The sequence below is a fragment of the Anser cygnoides genome, chromosome 1 (genome assembly GCF_040182565.1).
Source record: "Anser cygnoides isolate HZ-2024a breed goose chromosome 1, Taihu_goose_T2T_genome, whole genome shotgun sequence".
Lineage (NCBI taxonomy): Eukaryota > Metazoa > Chordata > Aves > Anseriformes > Anatidae > Anser > Anser cygnoides.
This window is the reverse complement of record NC_089873.1, coordinates 106,272,229-106,290,595: the sequence shown is the minus strand read 5'-3', so window position 1 is coordinate 106,290,595 and position 18,367 is coordinate 106,272,229. Positions and strand designations below refer to the sequence as shown.

At 36.1% G+C, this 18,367-nt stretch overlaps 1 protein-coding gene across 4 annotated transcripts in view; it reads right to left on the bottom strand.

The window, feature by feature from the left end:
- The window catches only part of USP25 (ubiquitin specific peptidase 25), a 93,842-nt gene that overhangs the window by 23,716 nt on the left and 51,759 nt on the right, over nt 1-18,367 (bottom strand). For all 4 annotated transcript variants that reach the window (XM_048079959.2, XM_048079960.2, XM_048079961.2 and 1 more), the window contains 10 exons: nt 17,310-17,396; nt 11,759-11,896; nt 10,743-10,819; nt 9,952-10,025; nt 8,298-8,446; nt 5,803-5,930; nt 4,887-4,982; nt 4,402-4,563; nt 2,483-2,691; nt 1,685-1,755 (listed from right to left, as the gene is read on the bottom strand). In XM_048079959.2, coding sequence (XP_047935916.1) covers nt 1,685-1,755; nt 2,483-2,691; nt 4,402-4,563; nt 4,887-4,982; nt 5,803-5,930; nt 8,298-8,446; nt 9,952-10,025; nt 10,743-10,819; nt 11,759-11,896; nt 17,310-17,396 — 1,191 coding nt within the window. The remainder of the gene's footprint in view (nt 1-1,684; nt 1,756-2,482; nt 2,692-4,401; nt 4,564-4,886; nt 4,983-5,802; nt 5,931-8,297; nt 8,447-9,951; nt 10,026-10,742; nt 10,820-11,758; nt 11,897-17,309; nt 17,397-18,367) is intronic.

Below are 18,367 nucleotides of genomic sequence, written 5' to 3'. Positions count from 1 at the left end.
GCACAACAGGAGAGAGGCAAGTGCATATAGCTGTATCCTTTCTCCTGCCTACCTCTGCATCTGAGCAACTGGATAGCTTAGTATTGCCCCATTCCCTGGGAACAGGTTCAAAGTATTGATCTTTTCCTCTAAATGATACAATTGCAGGAACTAAAAGCTTTTCTTTTGTGAGTCAATAAGATCTGGGCACATAAAATTGGACTTTTTAAGGAGAGTATTTATATTTGCAGAATACTTCCTAGTGTTTGTATGAACTATTTAAGAAGTTCTTTATCTTCTTCTTGTGTCCTCCTTTGATTCTAAGGAAACTACAGATATCCTTTCCCCCTTATCAAAAAACACTCCCTAAGAATAACTTAACAACAGACATCACTACTTTAAGGCACGGCACAGTAATTCCCTCTACAACACTATATACTATCTTTATCTTCTCCATTTCTGTTTTCTCCTCTTTCAAAACAAAACAAAAATCTAATCTATATTGTACAAATCTGTACTAGGAAAAAGTGTTTTACTAAGTAATCTCCTTTTTCCAGTGTAACGATTGCTGAGTATTATCTTAGTCAGATATAGGAGGAATATATCCAGATGTATTTCCTCCTATAAACATATGAGCCAACAAAGGCTAGCTATGTGAATGTGAAAACAATAATTACTTCATTTTAGTGCTAGATGATGTAGCCTGTAGCCTTCCTGTTATAACAAGCATTGATGAAAAAAAGCCTGCCAGTAGCAAGCTTAAAGAATCCCATCTAGGCCAGTCTGCCTGGAACTCTTAACATCAGAGTTCAGCTGCCACGAACTATTACAAGCAAAGTAAAAAATGAAACAGTACCTCAAGGAAAACTAAGCTGAACAGATCTTACTTGGAAGGAAAATAACTCTTTTTACTTTCTGTTAGCAACAGAGGAAGTAAGCCTTAACCTTAAAACCTGTCTCAGTGAGCAAACATGAGTATGTGAACATCAGAAATACTGCAGGAGCCACAACTCCAGAATAGAGCGTTCTAAAACTGCTGTTTAGATTACAGAGCATATGAATCTCCCCAAAATGCACATGAGCCCAAAAGTCAAGGTTGTGATTAATATTAAATATAGACATAAAAAAAAACAAACAAAACACACACACACAAAACCAAAGAAAAAAATCCAAATCCAAGAGGGTCACACTGGCATTACTAGCTATTAATTAAAACCAGAAGCCTAGAGTTCACAAGTCTTAGTATGGAGGCTGCAATATACAATGGCAAATAAACATCAAGTATAAGGTTTATAAAAATAATAGTTTCTTATGCCTAATGTATTGTCACCTTAAAGGCATTAGACTCCCAAGTAATAAGGTCAAATTGGGGGTGAGAAAATTTTATAGTTAGATTAAAACTTTAGTTCTGAATTCAAATCAAAAGAGCTGATCAGAGATGGAACTTATTTTGGCTTTTCATCATGAAGTTGCTTAAACTTAAGCATGGTGCATGTTATATCTGTCTCACATCACCCGTAAAATATTGTAATTCTTTCATCTGACTGTGCATAATTAAAAGACTTGCAAAACCTATGATTTTCCAATGAAATTTCTCAAGCCACTGTATGTAATAGTTGTATACTTGCTCTCTTTTTCAAGCATCTAAGAATTTTAATAGAAGTGACAAAAAGCATCTCTTATTTGATGCAGAAACTGTACTTACTTGGACCATTGTTTTGTCAGAGTACATCAATTCAATTGTTCGATGTATTCTAGATATACTTTCTTGTAAATCTAAAAGAAAAAAATAAGAAAAAATCTCTTCCATGATGCTGTATAAATGTGCAGAAACGTATCTTTATTTTTTCTTGTTAAAGGCTCAAACAAGGGTACATTTCACATATGATGCATCTGTTTACCTACCTATAGGCCAAATGCTGAATTTCAGATGAGAAAGCAGACAATGATTTGTGATCCACTGTTGCTCATTTCCTAAAACTCAACCAATCCCACCCATGCTGGAACAACTACTTACATGGTTTTCCTCAGGGCATCAAAATGGACTATAAGGTCTACCCACTCCAAAAAGCCTTTGCTCAGAAATTCACTGAATTCTCCCTCATTGAAGGGGCCACTCTACCCTAAACACCTCTGCAGATCACCAAGTCTAGGCCTAGCCCACTATCACACTGACAGCTAAAATGCATTTGCAGATGGTCCTTCAGCATGGATCCCACTTCCATTTTGCTCTACTCTCCCCCAATACCTTGCATGCAGAAACCTTTGTTGAAAAAGCTGTGCTAAACTAAACTCAATGCCCTGTTTGCATCTTCAGTCAATATACCTCCAGTCTACTAAGATGTATAACTGACTTACATTCCTATATGCTAGAGATAAGTTCAGAAGTACGAAAAACAATTCAACACACACATGCACATTAAGGCTACTTTCCCCCATCCCCCCTTCCCATGTCCAGAAATCCTTTCCAAATGTGGCTACATTCTCCAGTTTGTGGCAATACCTCTAGTGTCGTTTTCTACTTCAGTCCTCCAGCGATGTAGACAGCCTTCTAGGACGGAAAGCTCTTCCTCAGTGATGTGCCTTGGTGCTGGATGCATTGGCAGATCAGGAGGAATTCGTGATTGTGTGAATGGTTTATGTATTACTGATCTTTGTACAGGAGATGTGCTTGGAACATCTGAAGAGGAAGGCCCCTGCTGATCTATTGTGCTGCATTCATTCGAAACATGAAATACCAAAGTTGAATCATCACATACACATACTAAATGCTGCACTACAAAAACAAGCTTTTAATCTGAATACAAAAAAATTAATGGTAATTTCCTACACAGCAATCCAAGAGAAGTACCTAAAATATCAATATGAAAATTACTACATAACTCCTGAAAACTTTGTGGTATACCACATTAACACAATAACAACTTCGGTTACTATTATCATAAATAAAGGAATTGGATCGGTCAAGTCACAATTTACTTTACTTGAAATGCTATTCAACACCTTCAGATAATGTCACACAATAAAAACAATAAAAGAGACTCTAATATTTATGGCTCACTGTCAATTTAGCACTAAACTTGTTCCAAGCAAGTCTTGTAATTCAAACACTAAAGTGGCCAACTTACAAAAATTCTATGAGAGCGGCAGAATATTAAAAATGAAAATCTGTTACATGTTTTTCTCCTCCTATCAAAAAGATGGCATACATGTAATCCAAGGCGAAACATGAACCTGCAGACCTTCCTAGCAAGCCACTGTTTATTTACTTTGGGTATGGCACCACGATACAGCCTGAGGAACCTGAAGTCTTCTGTAGTTCAGAACATTGTCAGAACATTAAGAGCTTAGTGTCACTCCTCAAAACGTGTTCACACTTCTACAGGTTGACAAAAGTTGTAATACTTGAATTTTTACAGAACAAACTTTCTATATGAGAATCTGAACAAAGTATAGAACTTCTGATATTGTACGTCATGCAATCAATGACAACTTAAAAGCTTTTCTTTTCTTATCAGTCATCAGTAGATATATATATAGGCATTCTATCAGTAATACATTTGAAATCTTTTAAAAGCTTCTTAGACTTATTTACTTCACTTCACCAAAGTACAAAATATAAATATCTTGACTGAACCAGAGCCCAGATTCCTAAATGCAATATAAAAAATTCTGTTATAAATTGTTAGTATTCACCTAGTCAAGACCTATCCTAATTTGCACTCTATTTTATTAACTATTACTAACAGTTACTAACTTCAGTAATGAAGAAAAAGAACTTTCTTAGACATTTATCTCCCTAATGCTTTGGCTACTGTGAATTTAAAGTCAGGCTGTTAAGTTCCTGACAATCTCAATCAGAAATGTAAGAGGAGCAAAGCAGAAGAAAGAGTTAAACTCTCAAGCAAAAATTAAAAGAAAGTCTACACCAGAAACCTGAAAATTCTGCAGCACATACACGCTGCCCAAATTCAGATTCTTAAAAAAATAAGCCACCTGGGAACCAGTAACGTCATCAGATACTGTGTTTATTTGGAAATGTAGATGTCCTTTCAAGTAAGCAAAGGACAACGACCTGCTGTTTAAAAAACTACACAAGTTTTGATGTTCAGGACCATCAAGCACTATAGTTCTTGTGTTTCATTTGAAAATGGTAGTTCTCCACCTAAAGAAGTTCTTATAAGCACATTAGACAACCCCAGATTATTAACTTTTTGTCTTTATTTATTTTTAAGTCTGTCATGATGAAAAATATTTCTAGGAAGAGAGCAGAAATCGTACACTATAAGCCTTAGGAGATGCCTAGTTGTATCAATCCAATGAATGAAACAGATTTCTTCCCCTCTCTCTCAGCTGTTGGGTTTACACTGAACAGATCACCTGTGTCTCACCCTAGAAGGAGAGTTGGGAGGCAGCCCTTACCTGGGTGAGGTCTGGGCAGGCAGCGTCCCACTGGAGGGGGCACTAGCACCCAGGTCATCCACTGGAGATGTGCACACCGGTTTGCTGGAGGCAAACTCCAAGGCATACTGCAGGACATCTACCAAGGGGAATCGTTTAGGACCAGAACCATAGCTTAAATATCTGTTAACCATAAAATGTATTAATGCCATCACTCACATATACCAAAAAAATTTAAAAAAAAATAAAAAAATAAAAATCAAACAAACAAAACAGATTTTTTCTGGTTGACTGCAATTAAGTAAAGCAAGTCTTTCCTAGCAAGTTTCATAAACCACAACGATCATGCTTAAACAGTTTGCAAGGGAAACAATAAAAGAAGAGAGATACAGCAGTGAAATTGAGAGCAAACAACTATACAAAATGTAGAGTTGAAAGGAGCTATTCTGTTCTACATAGCCCATAACATTATTTCCATTTACACTGGGAACAATTATCTATAGTACCGTTCTAATCTCTGTTGTAAAACCGTGAGATACTCTTTGAGTCTCTTGATTTCATCCCGTTTAATTCTTGTTATTTCTCTGTTTTTGTGCATATACCTGTAAAACATGAAAGTTACATCAGCACATATAATTAGAACACTGAAAACAAGGTCTGTACTCATCAGCAATGACACTTAGTGCTAAAATCAAAAAACAAAGAAAAAAAAATTCACTCTCCAAAACTTGTTTTACCTACAACATATCAAGCAATGGAACAGACCTGAGAAGTAAATTAATTATGCCCATCCCCGTGCCCCAACTTTCAGAAATGCTTTATCCCCAGTGTCAAAAGCTCTGTTCATACCATGGATGCGTCCTATAAATGTATACAAACAAATATCTGGAAAGCTTCTAAAGTGGTTTTAGTAGCAGCCAGGTAGCAATAATCTTGCTTCATTGTTTAGGCTCACAAATAACATTTAGTATCTAACTGAAAGCCATGGTGATAGTTCACTTCTACATATAGACATCATGCACTGATGCTGCAGGTCCTTACATTCTGAGTATCTTCAAACCATGCAGTCTATCTGGAACACCATGAAATATCTGACTTTTCTCACCCTCTTTCCTGAGCTGACCAATAAACACTGCAAGACAGTGACATTTTACTGAGTATTTTGCCTGTGTATATAACTACCTAGTAATAAGTTAAAAACTGAAGTGTAAGCGGGTTTTGGCGTGATGTAGCAGTATGTCTTAAATTGTTATATGTGTATATTTTCTGAAACAGTCACTGAAACCCATGAAATTACAACTTTTTCAGATAGAACAGAAATTTACTGTGATTTACCTGAGTATGAGATACACTAGCAACGTCGCCAAACTCATGACATTAAATTTATATTTATACTAAGACTTTGCAGATAATATACTGTACCTGTCCAGGTATAAAATTGGAGGAAATTCTAATTTGTTGTGTATCTTCTCTGGTCTCCCCAAAGCCTGATTAAATTCAAATCTTGATAGCTCAAAAGTTAACACAGGAGGAAGCTCAGTGAACCAGTGCTGAACAAAACAAAAACAGAAAAACCCACAATGAATGTCTTTCAGCAACAGAACTTCAGTAATAATGGTACAATACTTGCACACTGACACAGCTGTGGTAGAAACTGCTTTTAAAGAGTGTATCAGCATAAGCTTTCTGAAGCTTCTGTCTTTCAACTTCACAAAAAACAGAGATCATTTGTCACCCGTGCACATCAGAGCATTTCAACTCACCTACTGCTAACTGCATTAAAGCAGAGCAGGCAGGAAGGCTTCTTCCTTTCACATTTAACTCACCTGTACTAAAAGCAATCTACTCTTGAACCTCTCTGCCTTGCCAATTGTTCTATTCTCCTATAACTCTCTAAGGCCAGTGAAAGGCTTGTTTATGAAGTGATCTTCCCTCTAGTTCCCTCAGACTCGTTTCTGACCCTTTCATTCACCTGATAACACTCGAAGTTTCTAATGACCTCCTTACACATCAATAAGTGCTCTCAGCACTGTAATACTGAAAACTTTTTTTCTTGAAATCTCCTTTGTATAAAAAATGCCTCTTGAAGTTTTTTCTCTCTCATAATCACTGCTAACCTGTCCCTGGATGAACATGTTATTATCACCTTATCCTGGCTTTCTTTGGGTATTCAATGATGCTCTATCCTTATTCTCTTTTTATACTTTGCTTTTCAGTAAACCCAACTATAAGACAAATTCAATTCCATCTCCTGAATTAGAATTACTTTTTTATCTCCACTCCCCCCCCCAAAAAAAAAAATAGTCTATGCATTTATAGTTGTCTAATATGTTTTAGATGTCTAAACATCAAGTTGAGCTTCTCCTGATTACTGTAGATGTGACTGTCAGACAATTTTGATGCCAATGTCCAATGCATTTGACTCAGGGCTCATTTCAAGCTCTCTACCCAGCAAAACGTCTTGAATATTCTTTTCATGTAATACCTCCAAGACAGGCTTTTCTTCCTTTGCTCATAGCTAAAATTCTGGTCTAGGTTCTAGACTATTTACTATTTCACAGCTCAGTGCAATGTTTCCTCTCTTCTCCCTTCGCCCAGCCTTAGCAGTCTTGTCACTCTAACAGCTATCCAGGCTGTTGCTGAATTTTCCTAGTTCGCTGCCTTCAGAGTACCTCCTCATCCTCCACGCAAAATGAGCTGCCTTCCCTGGTCTTGCCTATGTCAGCCTTCACCAAACACCTCCTCAGTTTTAAAGGAGCCAATTATAACTTATGTTGTGCAGCTCCTTCACACAGCAGTAAATTTCAGTGCTAAAATCAGCAAACCTAAATCACAATCCTTCCCTAAAACGTTTCTATTGCAAGACCCCAAACCACTTAACAATGACTAAACTCCTAACGTGCTGAAGTTCATCAACCATGGTGCTGACAACTGTTATCTTATTTTCCTCTTACTTCTAACCCCATGTGTGTACATTGACCTCCATCTTTTCTTGAGTTTGGATTTAAGTTCCTTGGGAATAGGGAATGTTTCTTTTTACCTGTTTGAAAGTTAACTCATGTGCCAACACCCTACTGCATGACTGAGGTTTTTATGCACTATTTTTATAAACATAGTGAACAATGAACTAAACATCCCATTAAAAAGAATGGTTGCAACAAGAAAGAATCTTACTTTCAGGATAAAATGGATCTCTCAATACACAAGACTACCATATCAAATTAGACATCTACCACCTCAGATGAATGCCACTTGAAGACTTTATTCAGCAGAGACAAGAAATTCAGCTTCCTTCAGTAATTCCAAATCTTCTAACTTTGAGGCATTAATGTTTAAGCACTACTAATAGCTGCAGCCACTACAAATCAATTATTTAAGTCCAGGGAAATATAGTCAATTTACTTGGCCCTGGTAGTAATAAAGTAATGATTTCTAGATTAGGTTTTAATGTTAACTTTCTCATTTTGCCACTGCTGTCAATATGACTATGTCACTTCATTTTCACATGCTAAGAAGCTAAACTGATTAAAACCCAGACACCTTCACAGAGCTCAAAGTTTAACACTCTAGAACAGTACGTGACTATCCCTCCATCCACTATAGAACCTTTTTTAACCATTAAAGGTTAAAATAAAAAAAAAACGGACAGACATATGACCTCTCTGGAGATCAAATACCAGCAACGGGTCAGAATCAGTGATGTAATACCAAAAGATGATTCTCTCAATAATCTAGAGGAGATACAAGCCCCAAAATTAATGATCCCATTATGCCAGGCATCAAAACATGCAGAGCAATAAACAGTGGGTCACAAGACAAAAAAAAAAAAAGACAAACAACAACAACAAAAAAGCAATGAAAAATAAACAGCATGACAGTAACATTTTGAGAGAAGCCCACAGAGGCATTCAACTCACCTCTTGACCAGACTTTGCAGAGTTTTCTGAATGGAGAGATTCAATTTCCCCTTCTATCATTGCAGCTTCTAGGCACTCATGCAGATCTTTAAAGCCATTAACCTGGAGTGGATACTGGCCAAACATTTCTGTGTTTTCAAATTTTTTACCTTCATATAAGAAATTAAACGTTAAAGGTTAAATGATCATTCCTAAAGCCATAGAACAAAATAAAACAAAAACACAACAACCACCAAACAAACAATCCTAGGTCACCTGGCCTAGTGTACTGAACAATACTCATATTTTCTTATTGAGCAACTCATTTATATGTCTGAAAATAAGATAGTTCAGAAGTCGCTCGAACATAACATTGAAAATGACTGTTTTTCTTCTTAAATAATTTTTATTGTTTCTGCACTTATCTGTTATATAAAAAAAAAACCTCACAATGTTTTATATGTGTAAAACTGTGATATGAAGTCAAAGTCCTCCACTTGCAAATAGCAGCTGAGTAGTACAACCCTGTACCGTCAGTGGAACTGCTGGTATGAAGCAGCCCTTTATACAAGTACATTTTGCAAAAAAAAAGCCAAAAGAGCACATTCACGATTTCTGTCCTGAAAACAAGATCATAATTTGGTAACAGTCTATAAAGTTGTAAGCTTAAACATGAGAAGAAATATGGGTGGCAAGTGATTTCAATTTAAAATTGTTACTGACTTCAGGATGAAATAAATTTAGTCTTCTTGCATCAGACAGTTTCTTTTCCTTGGTTTGTTTTTTATATCTCCTCTGTTGAGATGAGAATATGAGGGATTAAAGTACTCAAATGCAGAGCAGAAGAGTAGGAATACTAGCTAGTAGCAAGGAATCTGAAGAACAGTTTTTAAGTCTAACAGCAAAGCAGCATTAGCTACAGTATTCCAGGCCAAGAAACAACCTGGAAACCACTTTAAAGATTATAGCTGCTTCATTCAAACACATCTCAAGAATCATTCGCTCTGGGGATGTGGACTGAATAAGCAACACTAAAAATGCTTTCACAGCTGATCGCCTCCTGGAAATATACAATAATGCAATTCTGCAAATTATATGCAGATAGCAAAGGGAAGCTCATTCTACACTCTCTGACTCCTCAGCACACTCTCTGACTCTGCCCTTGATCAGGCTTCCAACGGTTCCTTGTTTTCAAGGAACAATACTTTTTAAGAAGGTGAGTTATCCGTACCAGAAACTGTACAGAAGAAAATGCAATAATTGAAATTTAAAATTTTATAAAGTGAAGCAGAGCGTCAGAGACTAGCTGTAGGAAATGCAGTCATTTGACTTCTGTACACCCTTAGCAAGTGGCACCTTTAGCAGGGCAAAAATGCCCTGATAATCAGTTCTTGCAACCATTTTTGCTCAGCATCTCCCCTTAACTTCTATGCTTCAGGACATACACTCAACACCTGAAAGGTATCAAAACAGTCTTCCTGGAGTGCTGAAGTTCACTACATTCACATTCAGTCTCATATTCTCAGGACAAACCTTTTGACACACACTGCAGTTGTATTCTCCAAGTGTATTTCTGCAGACAGCTAAAACCATGTAACTGCATCATTCACCTGGGTACTTAGATAAGCACTCAACAGGCACCAGCACAGAAGTCCAAGCAAATTCAGGTGCATACCTTCAAGTACACCAACTGCTAGGAATCGTCCATAAAACAACTCCACCATTGGGTTCTTTGGTTTCTCTCCATCCCTGAAAACAGAGTGTGTTAGCACAAGATCCCACAAAGCCACAAATCTTTTTACAAAAATAAGAGTAGAATATTTTGAATTCATTATGGAAATGCTGCCTATTTTACTTAGTTACAGTTCATTGTGTTTTGTTCTCTCCACTAAAGGCAATAACAATTCACGTATTTGCAACGGTAAGTACAATCTGAAAATTAAGTTTCAGAAGTGCTTCATTTCAAGAAAATTTATGTAAATCAAATTCATTTCGTGAGTGGTTAAATTGCACATAGCCCTTGTAAAAAAAAATTATTTCTTCCAACACTCTAGAAACAACTGTATATTCAAAAGACAGTTTACAGATGTTCACTTACACAAACTATGAATATTATCTTCTAAAAAGGGAAACAGGAACAAGGTTTTGAATTATTTAAAGTATAGTATTGAAAAGTAAAACCGCACTCAAGTGAGAAAAAAGCTAACATTACTGACAATATATATCTCTACAGTTCAGATATTTTGGAATTCATTCATCAAGATTTCTAACACAAAAGAAGAAGGTGAAAAAGAAAATTAATGGTAAATTGAAAGTATCAGCATATATGGAAAATTACATTTTAACTGAAACAAGCTATAGAGTTGGATCTTTTTCAGCCACACAGTTAGAAGAGGATTTTTGTTTGGTTGGTTTGCCTTTTCCTTATTGAAATGTTCAATTTAGAGAGTAGTAGAACAATCTTACCTCTCTTCTTCAGCTTTAATTTGGAAGGCATCTTCTAACCAATCTAATAATTTGTGTGTAAATTCACTAACGTCTTGCTGTTGGAAAATATCAAATGGTCAGTAAACATTCATATATATATTACAGAATACAATGAAGTACTACTTTACACGATCAGCATAGAAGCACATCCTCTTACAAGAACTCCAGAGTCACATTATGCCTAAGACTATGCCATAGTTGTTTTTTTTTTATGGGTAGCTTTCAGAGCACATTAATGCTCTAGTGTTCCTCAGTCTTTAGAGAGTCCTGTGATTCTTATTACTTGGGCTCAGCTTTCATACCATGGCAGTTCAAAGGCATCTCATGAATCCCATTGTTCAAACCCTTTGGTATCTAACAAGTGGTGACTAATATTACTTTCACCAAGCACTAAATTCAGCATGTTGCTGCAACTAAATACCTTAACCATATAACCTCATGAGCAAAAAATAAATCTTATGAAGAAACGAAGTGTTTCTCAGAAAAGCAAAATACACCTGCAGTGATTTAGGCAAGATCCTTGAATATGAATATTATGGCCCACCAAACCAATATCTAGACAGATAGTATACTTGGCTTATACGGCCTTGGATGTAATACTTGGAGATCAGAAAAATTAAACTCTTTCAAAAACCACAAACTTAGAATTTAAACTAAGCCCTAAAAGCAAAAAAGTGGGACTACTAAGAAGGTTTCAAAAACAGTGTTAGGTACTTTACTTTGAGGTTTCTAATATAATAAAAAGAAAGTGTACTGCATCTGGTAGTCATGATGCCGGAGATTATTTATTAAATTCGTTTTTTATTTTTATTTAAATAAAGGTTACTGGAGATCACAATATTAGAAAAAAAAATTCAAAAAGACTGATAATTAGAATTCTCTTTTCAGCACCTGTGGACATTTTGGATTTTTGATTGTCCATTTTAAGTATTCCCTATTGCTGGATGACCATATGAGAGCATGTATAATTTTGAATAAAATTACACAGAAATTACCTGTTGGGAATCATTTGATTTAAAAGCATCTTTAAGAATCTCAACTGCTCTAGATGGGTCGACATATTTTCTCTTTGAACCAACTAGAAGTGCAAACAGGTACCTCAATTCACGCATGAAAGGCAGATTCCTATGTTCCTGTATTTGAAGAAGAATTAAAAATATTTAACAAAGCAGTAACAAAAAGATAATTTAAAAAAGTGTTACTGAATGAGCTAAGCATATATTCTGCCAATTGTCATACTAATACTTAAGCTTACTTGCATTACTACCAAGGTTGTGTTGCCTGGCTTTTACTTTTTAGTTTTATCACAGAGCCACAGACTGGTTGAGGTTGGAAAAGATGTCTGGTGGCCATTCTGTCCAGCCCCCTGCTTAAGCAGGGACACCCAGAGCCAGCTGCCCAGGACCATGCCAGGGAGCTTCAAAGGAGCTCCACAACCTCTCTGGGCAGCCCGTGCCAGTGCCAGTGCCTGGTCAGCTGCACAGTGAAGTGCTTCCTGATGTTCAGAGGGAACCTCCCACTGCCTCTTGTCCTGATTACAGATAACGTCCTATTTACACAATAATGTTCTCTGGAAAGAAAACTACACTTCAAAAACTGAAACCTCCATGAAACCACAACTAGACATGGCTGTTTGGCTCAAAACAAGGCTGAATGGACATGTGGACAAGCTGAGCTGTGCTTAAGACAGAACAGTCAATCCCAAGACTTACTACTAAATATTACACACCCTGCGCCACAAGCCAACTTCTCCATGCTCATTTCTATTAGGCATGTGACCCCAATTTTGTATGTCTTACCATTAATCTTATTTGGGAGCCACTAAACAAATTTCAGCTGATATACATAGCTTACAACCATACTGGAGAACGAAAGGGGAAAAGAAAAGAGATACCTTTTCCCTACAGGATAATCGATGGAATTTCAGTTTTATACGAAAAATATTTTTCCATATAATCATTGCATCTCATTATCAGGTATGACATATCCCTAGACTTATCATGCAACTCCGATATAGCAAAAGCGAAGTTCATTGGATAAACAATGGAGTAAAGCTATTTACAATTATGTGTGCATCTGATACACTGAGCAGAAGAAAAAAAATTGAAGTTGGGTGAATTATTAAAAATACAACACAAGAATAATGAGATGAGATAAGAAATAGCATGCAAGCTTCATTTAACGTAAGAAAGTTGAAAGCATGCAGGTTCCTCAAAGGACACCGCATACAGCCCTATCAGTTAGTACATGCAGATTTTACAAAGCCTCAAGTAAAACGCTGCAACCATATGCATTGATTTTGTTGACTTAGCATCCCTCTCTAAATCTAGCAGAATTACTTGTGAGCCTATGCACTGCCTAGTATGTTTCAAGTTTTTTTGTTAACTGAAGACTCTGAATTTATAAGGTGTAAATAGATTGTTATTTCTCTTAACAGAAATAAGAGAAATAGCCTGCTCTCCTGACAACTTAAAAAAAAAAAAAAAAGTATTATCTATGGAGAATATGTAGTTCTTTTTTCTGGTTTCCAGAAGAGAAACAAAAGAAATACCTTCTGCCTGTATAATGAAAAACAAGTAAATCGAAACACAATCAATCACACTGTAGATTAATCCACAGGTTTACTGCTGTGGAGATTGGATGCCATTCTTAGTCCTGAGCAGATAGTTGACACACACTTGTGAAATTAAAACCCATGTAATATCCACTCATATGTAGAACAAAGTATTCTCAAACACAGCACAGATGTCAGATACTGGCCAAACTGGAATTACTTGGTGACAAACGTGCTCATCAAAGAGCAGACCTGTTTAGTTATTCACATGTGAATCCAGTGCACATAAAGCTTCTAGTGCATACAGTATTTTATTTCAGCTTTAAAAACCATGCATAGTGTGGAATTGGAATGAGTTCTGCTTATTACCTAAAAACTACTTCTAGTCATGTAAATCCCCCAAATGTTTTACTTGCTCTTCTCGTCCACCTTGCAAAAAAGTGACCAATTATAACCAATGTTCACAGAAAAGGCTGAAGACTTCGTCAAATGCCACCCTAATTCAGCAATAAATCTTCATAATTAAAGAATGAAATCAGTTTTCCCTTTACATCTTTAAATCAATTTCTAACAAGAAAACAGAGAAACAAATTCTAAAGTGATTTGTTCTTACTATTTTCATAAAGCGATCTACTAAAGATGAACAGAAGTTTTAGATACATTTTATCAAGATGCTTCAGAACTAGCAATCATCTGTTCACATGCATAATATAGATGATTGACCACAGAATTATCTAGATATCATCTTTCTTTTATTAAATTTGAATTACAGAAGCAATAACCACTCTTACATTACCCACCCAGTCTTACACTACTTATTTTGCTGAGTTTCAGAAATAACTGTAGTTTTGGGTTATCAACTGGCTACTGATTTCAAAATGATTACTCAGAACAAATGCTTCTCTAAAGCCAAAAAAAGGATCTCTAAAATGAGTAAAATCTTTTTTTTTTTTTTAAGCTCTCTTTAATGCATTTGCCATCATCCTTGATGAGAACATGTAGACATTAGCTCAACAAACAGCGACTCTGACTAAACAAAGCCTAAAATCTTCAAGTGGATGTGAGCCAGTCCCCAGGACATAGACAGTTCTACAAAGGACTCACATTTCAGAACAAAAAGAACTGCTGAAGTAACTACAGCACAGCACAAGGCTCTCAGTATTCAAGTACACTCTACATGCAACAAGAAAAAAGTTAAAATCAATTTTAAAACAAAAGCTGTATGGAAAGTTTATCATCTTAAATGTTCTCTATTTTATCACCCATCTTGCCTACATAAACAACTTCTTAATGCTCTGATGTTGGGACAATCTATGATTAAGAAATGCTTCTAAGGCAATCTAGATGTTTAATGCATAGCAAGCATTCATTATTCTCAATCAGTATGCCAGGACAATGGCATAACAATAATGTTGAAACACAGGGAAGGACGTGCTAACCTGTAATACAGTAACCCCCTCCTTGTGACGATAAAAAATTTCTTGAAGATCCAGTCCACACCAAATATTCAGGTGGCCTTATTGCATACAGCAGGAGCTGCATGGCAGCAGGAGCTAAGAGAGCTGGGAGGGCACATGGGCTGTAGTGACTACAGCCAACCATATTTTGTTCAGCAGGAAGAAGCTGAGTAACACACCAACGGAGGAAAAGGAATTTCAAATGAGAAGAAAAACTGATTTGAGATTTTAAATGTCTGCCAAAGTTTGAAAAACAAGAAAAGCAAAGTCCAGTTAACTGAGGCAAACGTGTGCATTTTTTTGTGTGTGCTGGTGGTAGTGGGTTTTTTTGTTTGCTTAAGTAAAAAATTTATACAAATGACTTCTGGATGAAAAATTTTACATGTCAAATTATTACCAGTATTTAGATTCAATACATTGATAGGAAAGGATGGAAACAACCTACTATGAAGTAGGGTTGCCTGAAGTGCAACCACATGCTTTAATTCTATACCAAGACACTGTCACAATCTTAGCATTAAACCCTACTTTCCATCAACCAGAAACAAAACAAGATGACAAGATGTAAACCAAGGTCTTGAAAATCTGAGATTATTAAAATTTGTTCTTTATTAACAAGTTATGTCAGTCACACCCAGCATTTAATATTAGGTGAAAAAAAAAGCAAAACAAAACAAAACAAACAAACGCACACACAAACCACTACCACCACCAGAAAAAAAAGGAAAAAAAAAAAAGAAAAAATAAACACAAAAACCCACCAAGTCAAGATATTTTTTTTAAAACAACTAAGAAGACAGAAGTACATTTTCCAGGGCATTTTTATCCAGGGCTTTTTTTTTTCTTGTCAACTGGAGGTTTATATTACAACTTTAAATCAATTTGACTCTACTTGTCTTCACCATATAACGAAATATAAGCACCATATTTGGGGACATGCATGTTTATTTCTACTGTTAGTTTATGTTTCAACTAATGAAGAGTTCTCTTGTCTGAAAGTCTCCCCACAACATATTTCAACATTAATGCAATCCTTTTTGAGCTGCAGATAAGAGATATGAGTACATAAATTATTTACAAATCCATTCTGGTATTTAGACGTAGGACAGGATACAAACTACTGCCAGAGATTCTTACTAGCAGGCTTGCAGCAAGCAAGGTTCCTACACAACTCCCTATCGTTTGCTCGGTGTCTCACAATTTTACACAGCCTTAATATCATTTGTCACGGTCAAAATTTCTAAGAAATAGCACTTTGGAATTGCTAAAGTAGCATATGGCTTCTAACATCAATGCTCTGGCAAGACATTTTTCAAAGACAACAGCTTGGCATTATCTATTTCATATCACCTCTTCGATGCCAACTGCCCTTTTAAGCCCTCAAAAATGACGGTAAAGAAATCTGAGTACTGGAGTATATTATTAAAACAACCAGTAATGAAACTCAGGGCAGAAAGTCAATCTAAAAAAATAATTTAAAATATATTTCAGGAAGACTCTTTGGTAGAGCATAGCATGACTTTATTCTGTCCTTACTAAAATACACCATCTTGCCACACTCTTGTGATGTGTTCCCAGCGCTACCCGTGCTGTATTTGCACACCATCTCACGATCTATTGCAAACAATTTTTCCTAAAGAAAACAAGAGACACCTAAAGAAAACAAGAGACACCTAAAGAAAACAAGTGGGGGGAATGAGGGTGCAGGTGGATGGAGGGATTATACAGTTCTGACTGAACATGCAACTTCCCTTTTATGGTGCATACCTAGAGGTTTAGAAAATGGACACTAATTTCTCCACTTGTTTTTTGCTTGTTTGTTTTTTCAATTGCAGCTTCATTTTTGCTAGTGAACATTCCAGTCAAGCCTGAAGTGCCAAACAAATAAAAACAGACTGACAACACGCTCCATTTGTAAAATCTGAAAGGAAGGGGCAAAAGACAATGGTCTAATTTCTGGATATGCAAAAATTCATTGCTCTGTTTTGCTAAAAATCAGGACACGAAGTGTTTTCACACTTCATACAGCTACTTCCTCTTTCCATTTCTTTAACTATTTTATAGCACAGAATTCAGTGTACTTCCATGCACTTTTCCTCAGAGAGCATCTACTGAAGGAAGAAAAATTGGCCTGTTTTGTCCATCAGTCCATACCCATTCTTCCACATTAGCCTGAGGTGTGACGGGTGCAGAATAAAACATGCTTCTTCATACAAACTACCTCCACATTAAAAATGCTCACCTACTAGCATCAGTGCTGCCACAGTTGTTGCACAAGGTTCAGAGTAGCCCTTCCACTGAATCTGGTCTATGCTGCTGTTTGCTGAGCAAAGTCTACAGGGCAGGATGTTAAGAGAGGTACTCTACTACGAAGCCAAAGTATTTTATGTAAAGATCCATAATAAGAAGCTCAGAGCGATGTTAATTGGCACCTATAACATCTGTGCTAATTTGAACTAGAGAGCAGTGCAAAAATCAATTACAATAGAGAAATGCCGTTATTAACCACTAGGGGAAGTCAGCTTCTAATTTTACCTTTTGGTTTCGGGGCAAGTCTTGAGCATTTGCAGGAGGATTGAAATTCAAAACTAGTCTTCGAAATTCCAGTAGGTTAAATAATGACTGAAAAGAAACAAATAAAGTGTTTAAGCACATGTGCAAACCCTAAGAAATTATTCCAAAGTGTGCCAATAAATTAAATGTTAAACATATAGCTTTTAAAATGAAACTTAAGCATTATATATTTTTTTACTTAACTTTGCTAAATATATTCTCAACATTACTCAGTTATTTTACTGAAAAAGCATAATTAAAAAATCTTTATACTTAAATGAAACAATAGATTTATATGATAGGTAGAATAAATTACTTTTTACAACACATTTTATTAACTTTATAGCTGTTAGTTTTCAAATCAAAATAAGACCTTCTTTGACTATGTAAAATTTGTCTTGTAGCCCCTCTATCATCTACCAATGCAGAGAGGCTATATCTTTGTACATGCAACTTAAATCTACTTGCAATTATCTGTACTTATTCCATTCTGTCCATTTCTTCAGGATTTGAATACTGCACGTTAGAGTAAGGAAACTGGGTTACACAACTTAGCGAATAAGGAACTGCTGTTATCCTTATTTTATGTACAACAGGACAGGAAAACAGGTGTCTACAGGCACACCTATGAAGAACACCACAGTGTAACACAGAGCCTGGAGCCAAGAGAGTACAAGAAAAAAAGAGCAACTGATTGCAAAAATAGAAGTCCAAAGCAGTGGCTGAGAACTGAAGTCCAGAGCACTGATGTAACCACATTGTTGCTTTTCTGTATAGGCATGAATTGCTTTGGTTAAAGTTAAAGATGTAGTGCTTCTTAAGGGAAATTTAGGCTTAATTCTATCACTTCATTACGACAGATCAGCATCTGGATGAAGAAAGGGTTTAATATATTTTAAACATGCTCAGAGAAGCACAGGAGAGGTTTACCCTCTAATTCATCCCATTTGGTTTTACAGCCTGTAACCTTTTTTTTTCCTGATCACATATTAGCTATTTATCTTTGAAAGGCAGAGCTTGCCTACCCTGGCAGTAGACTT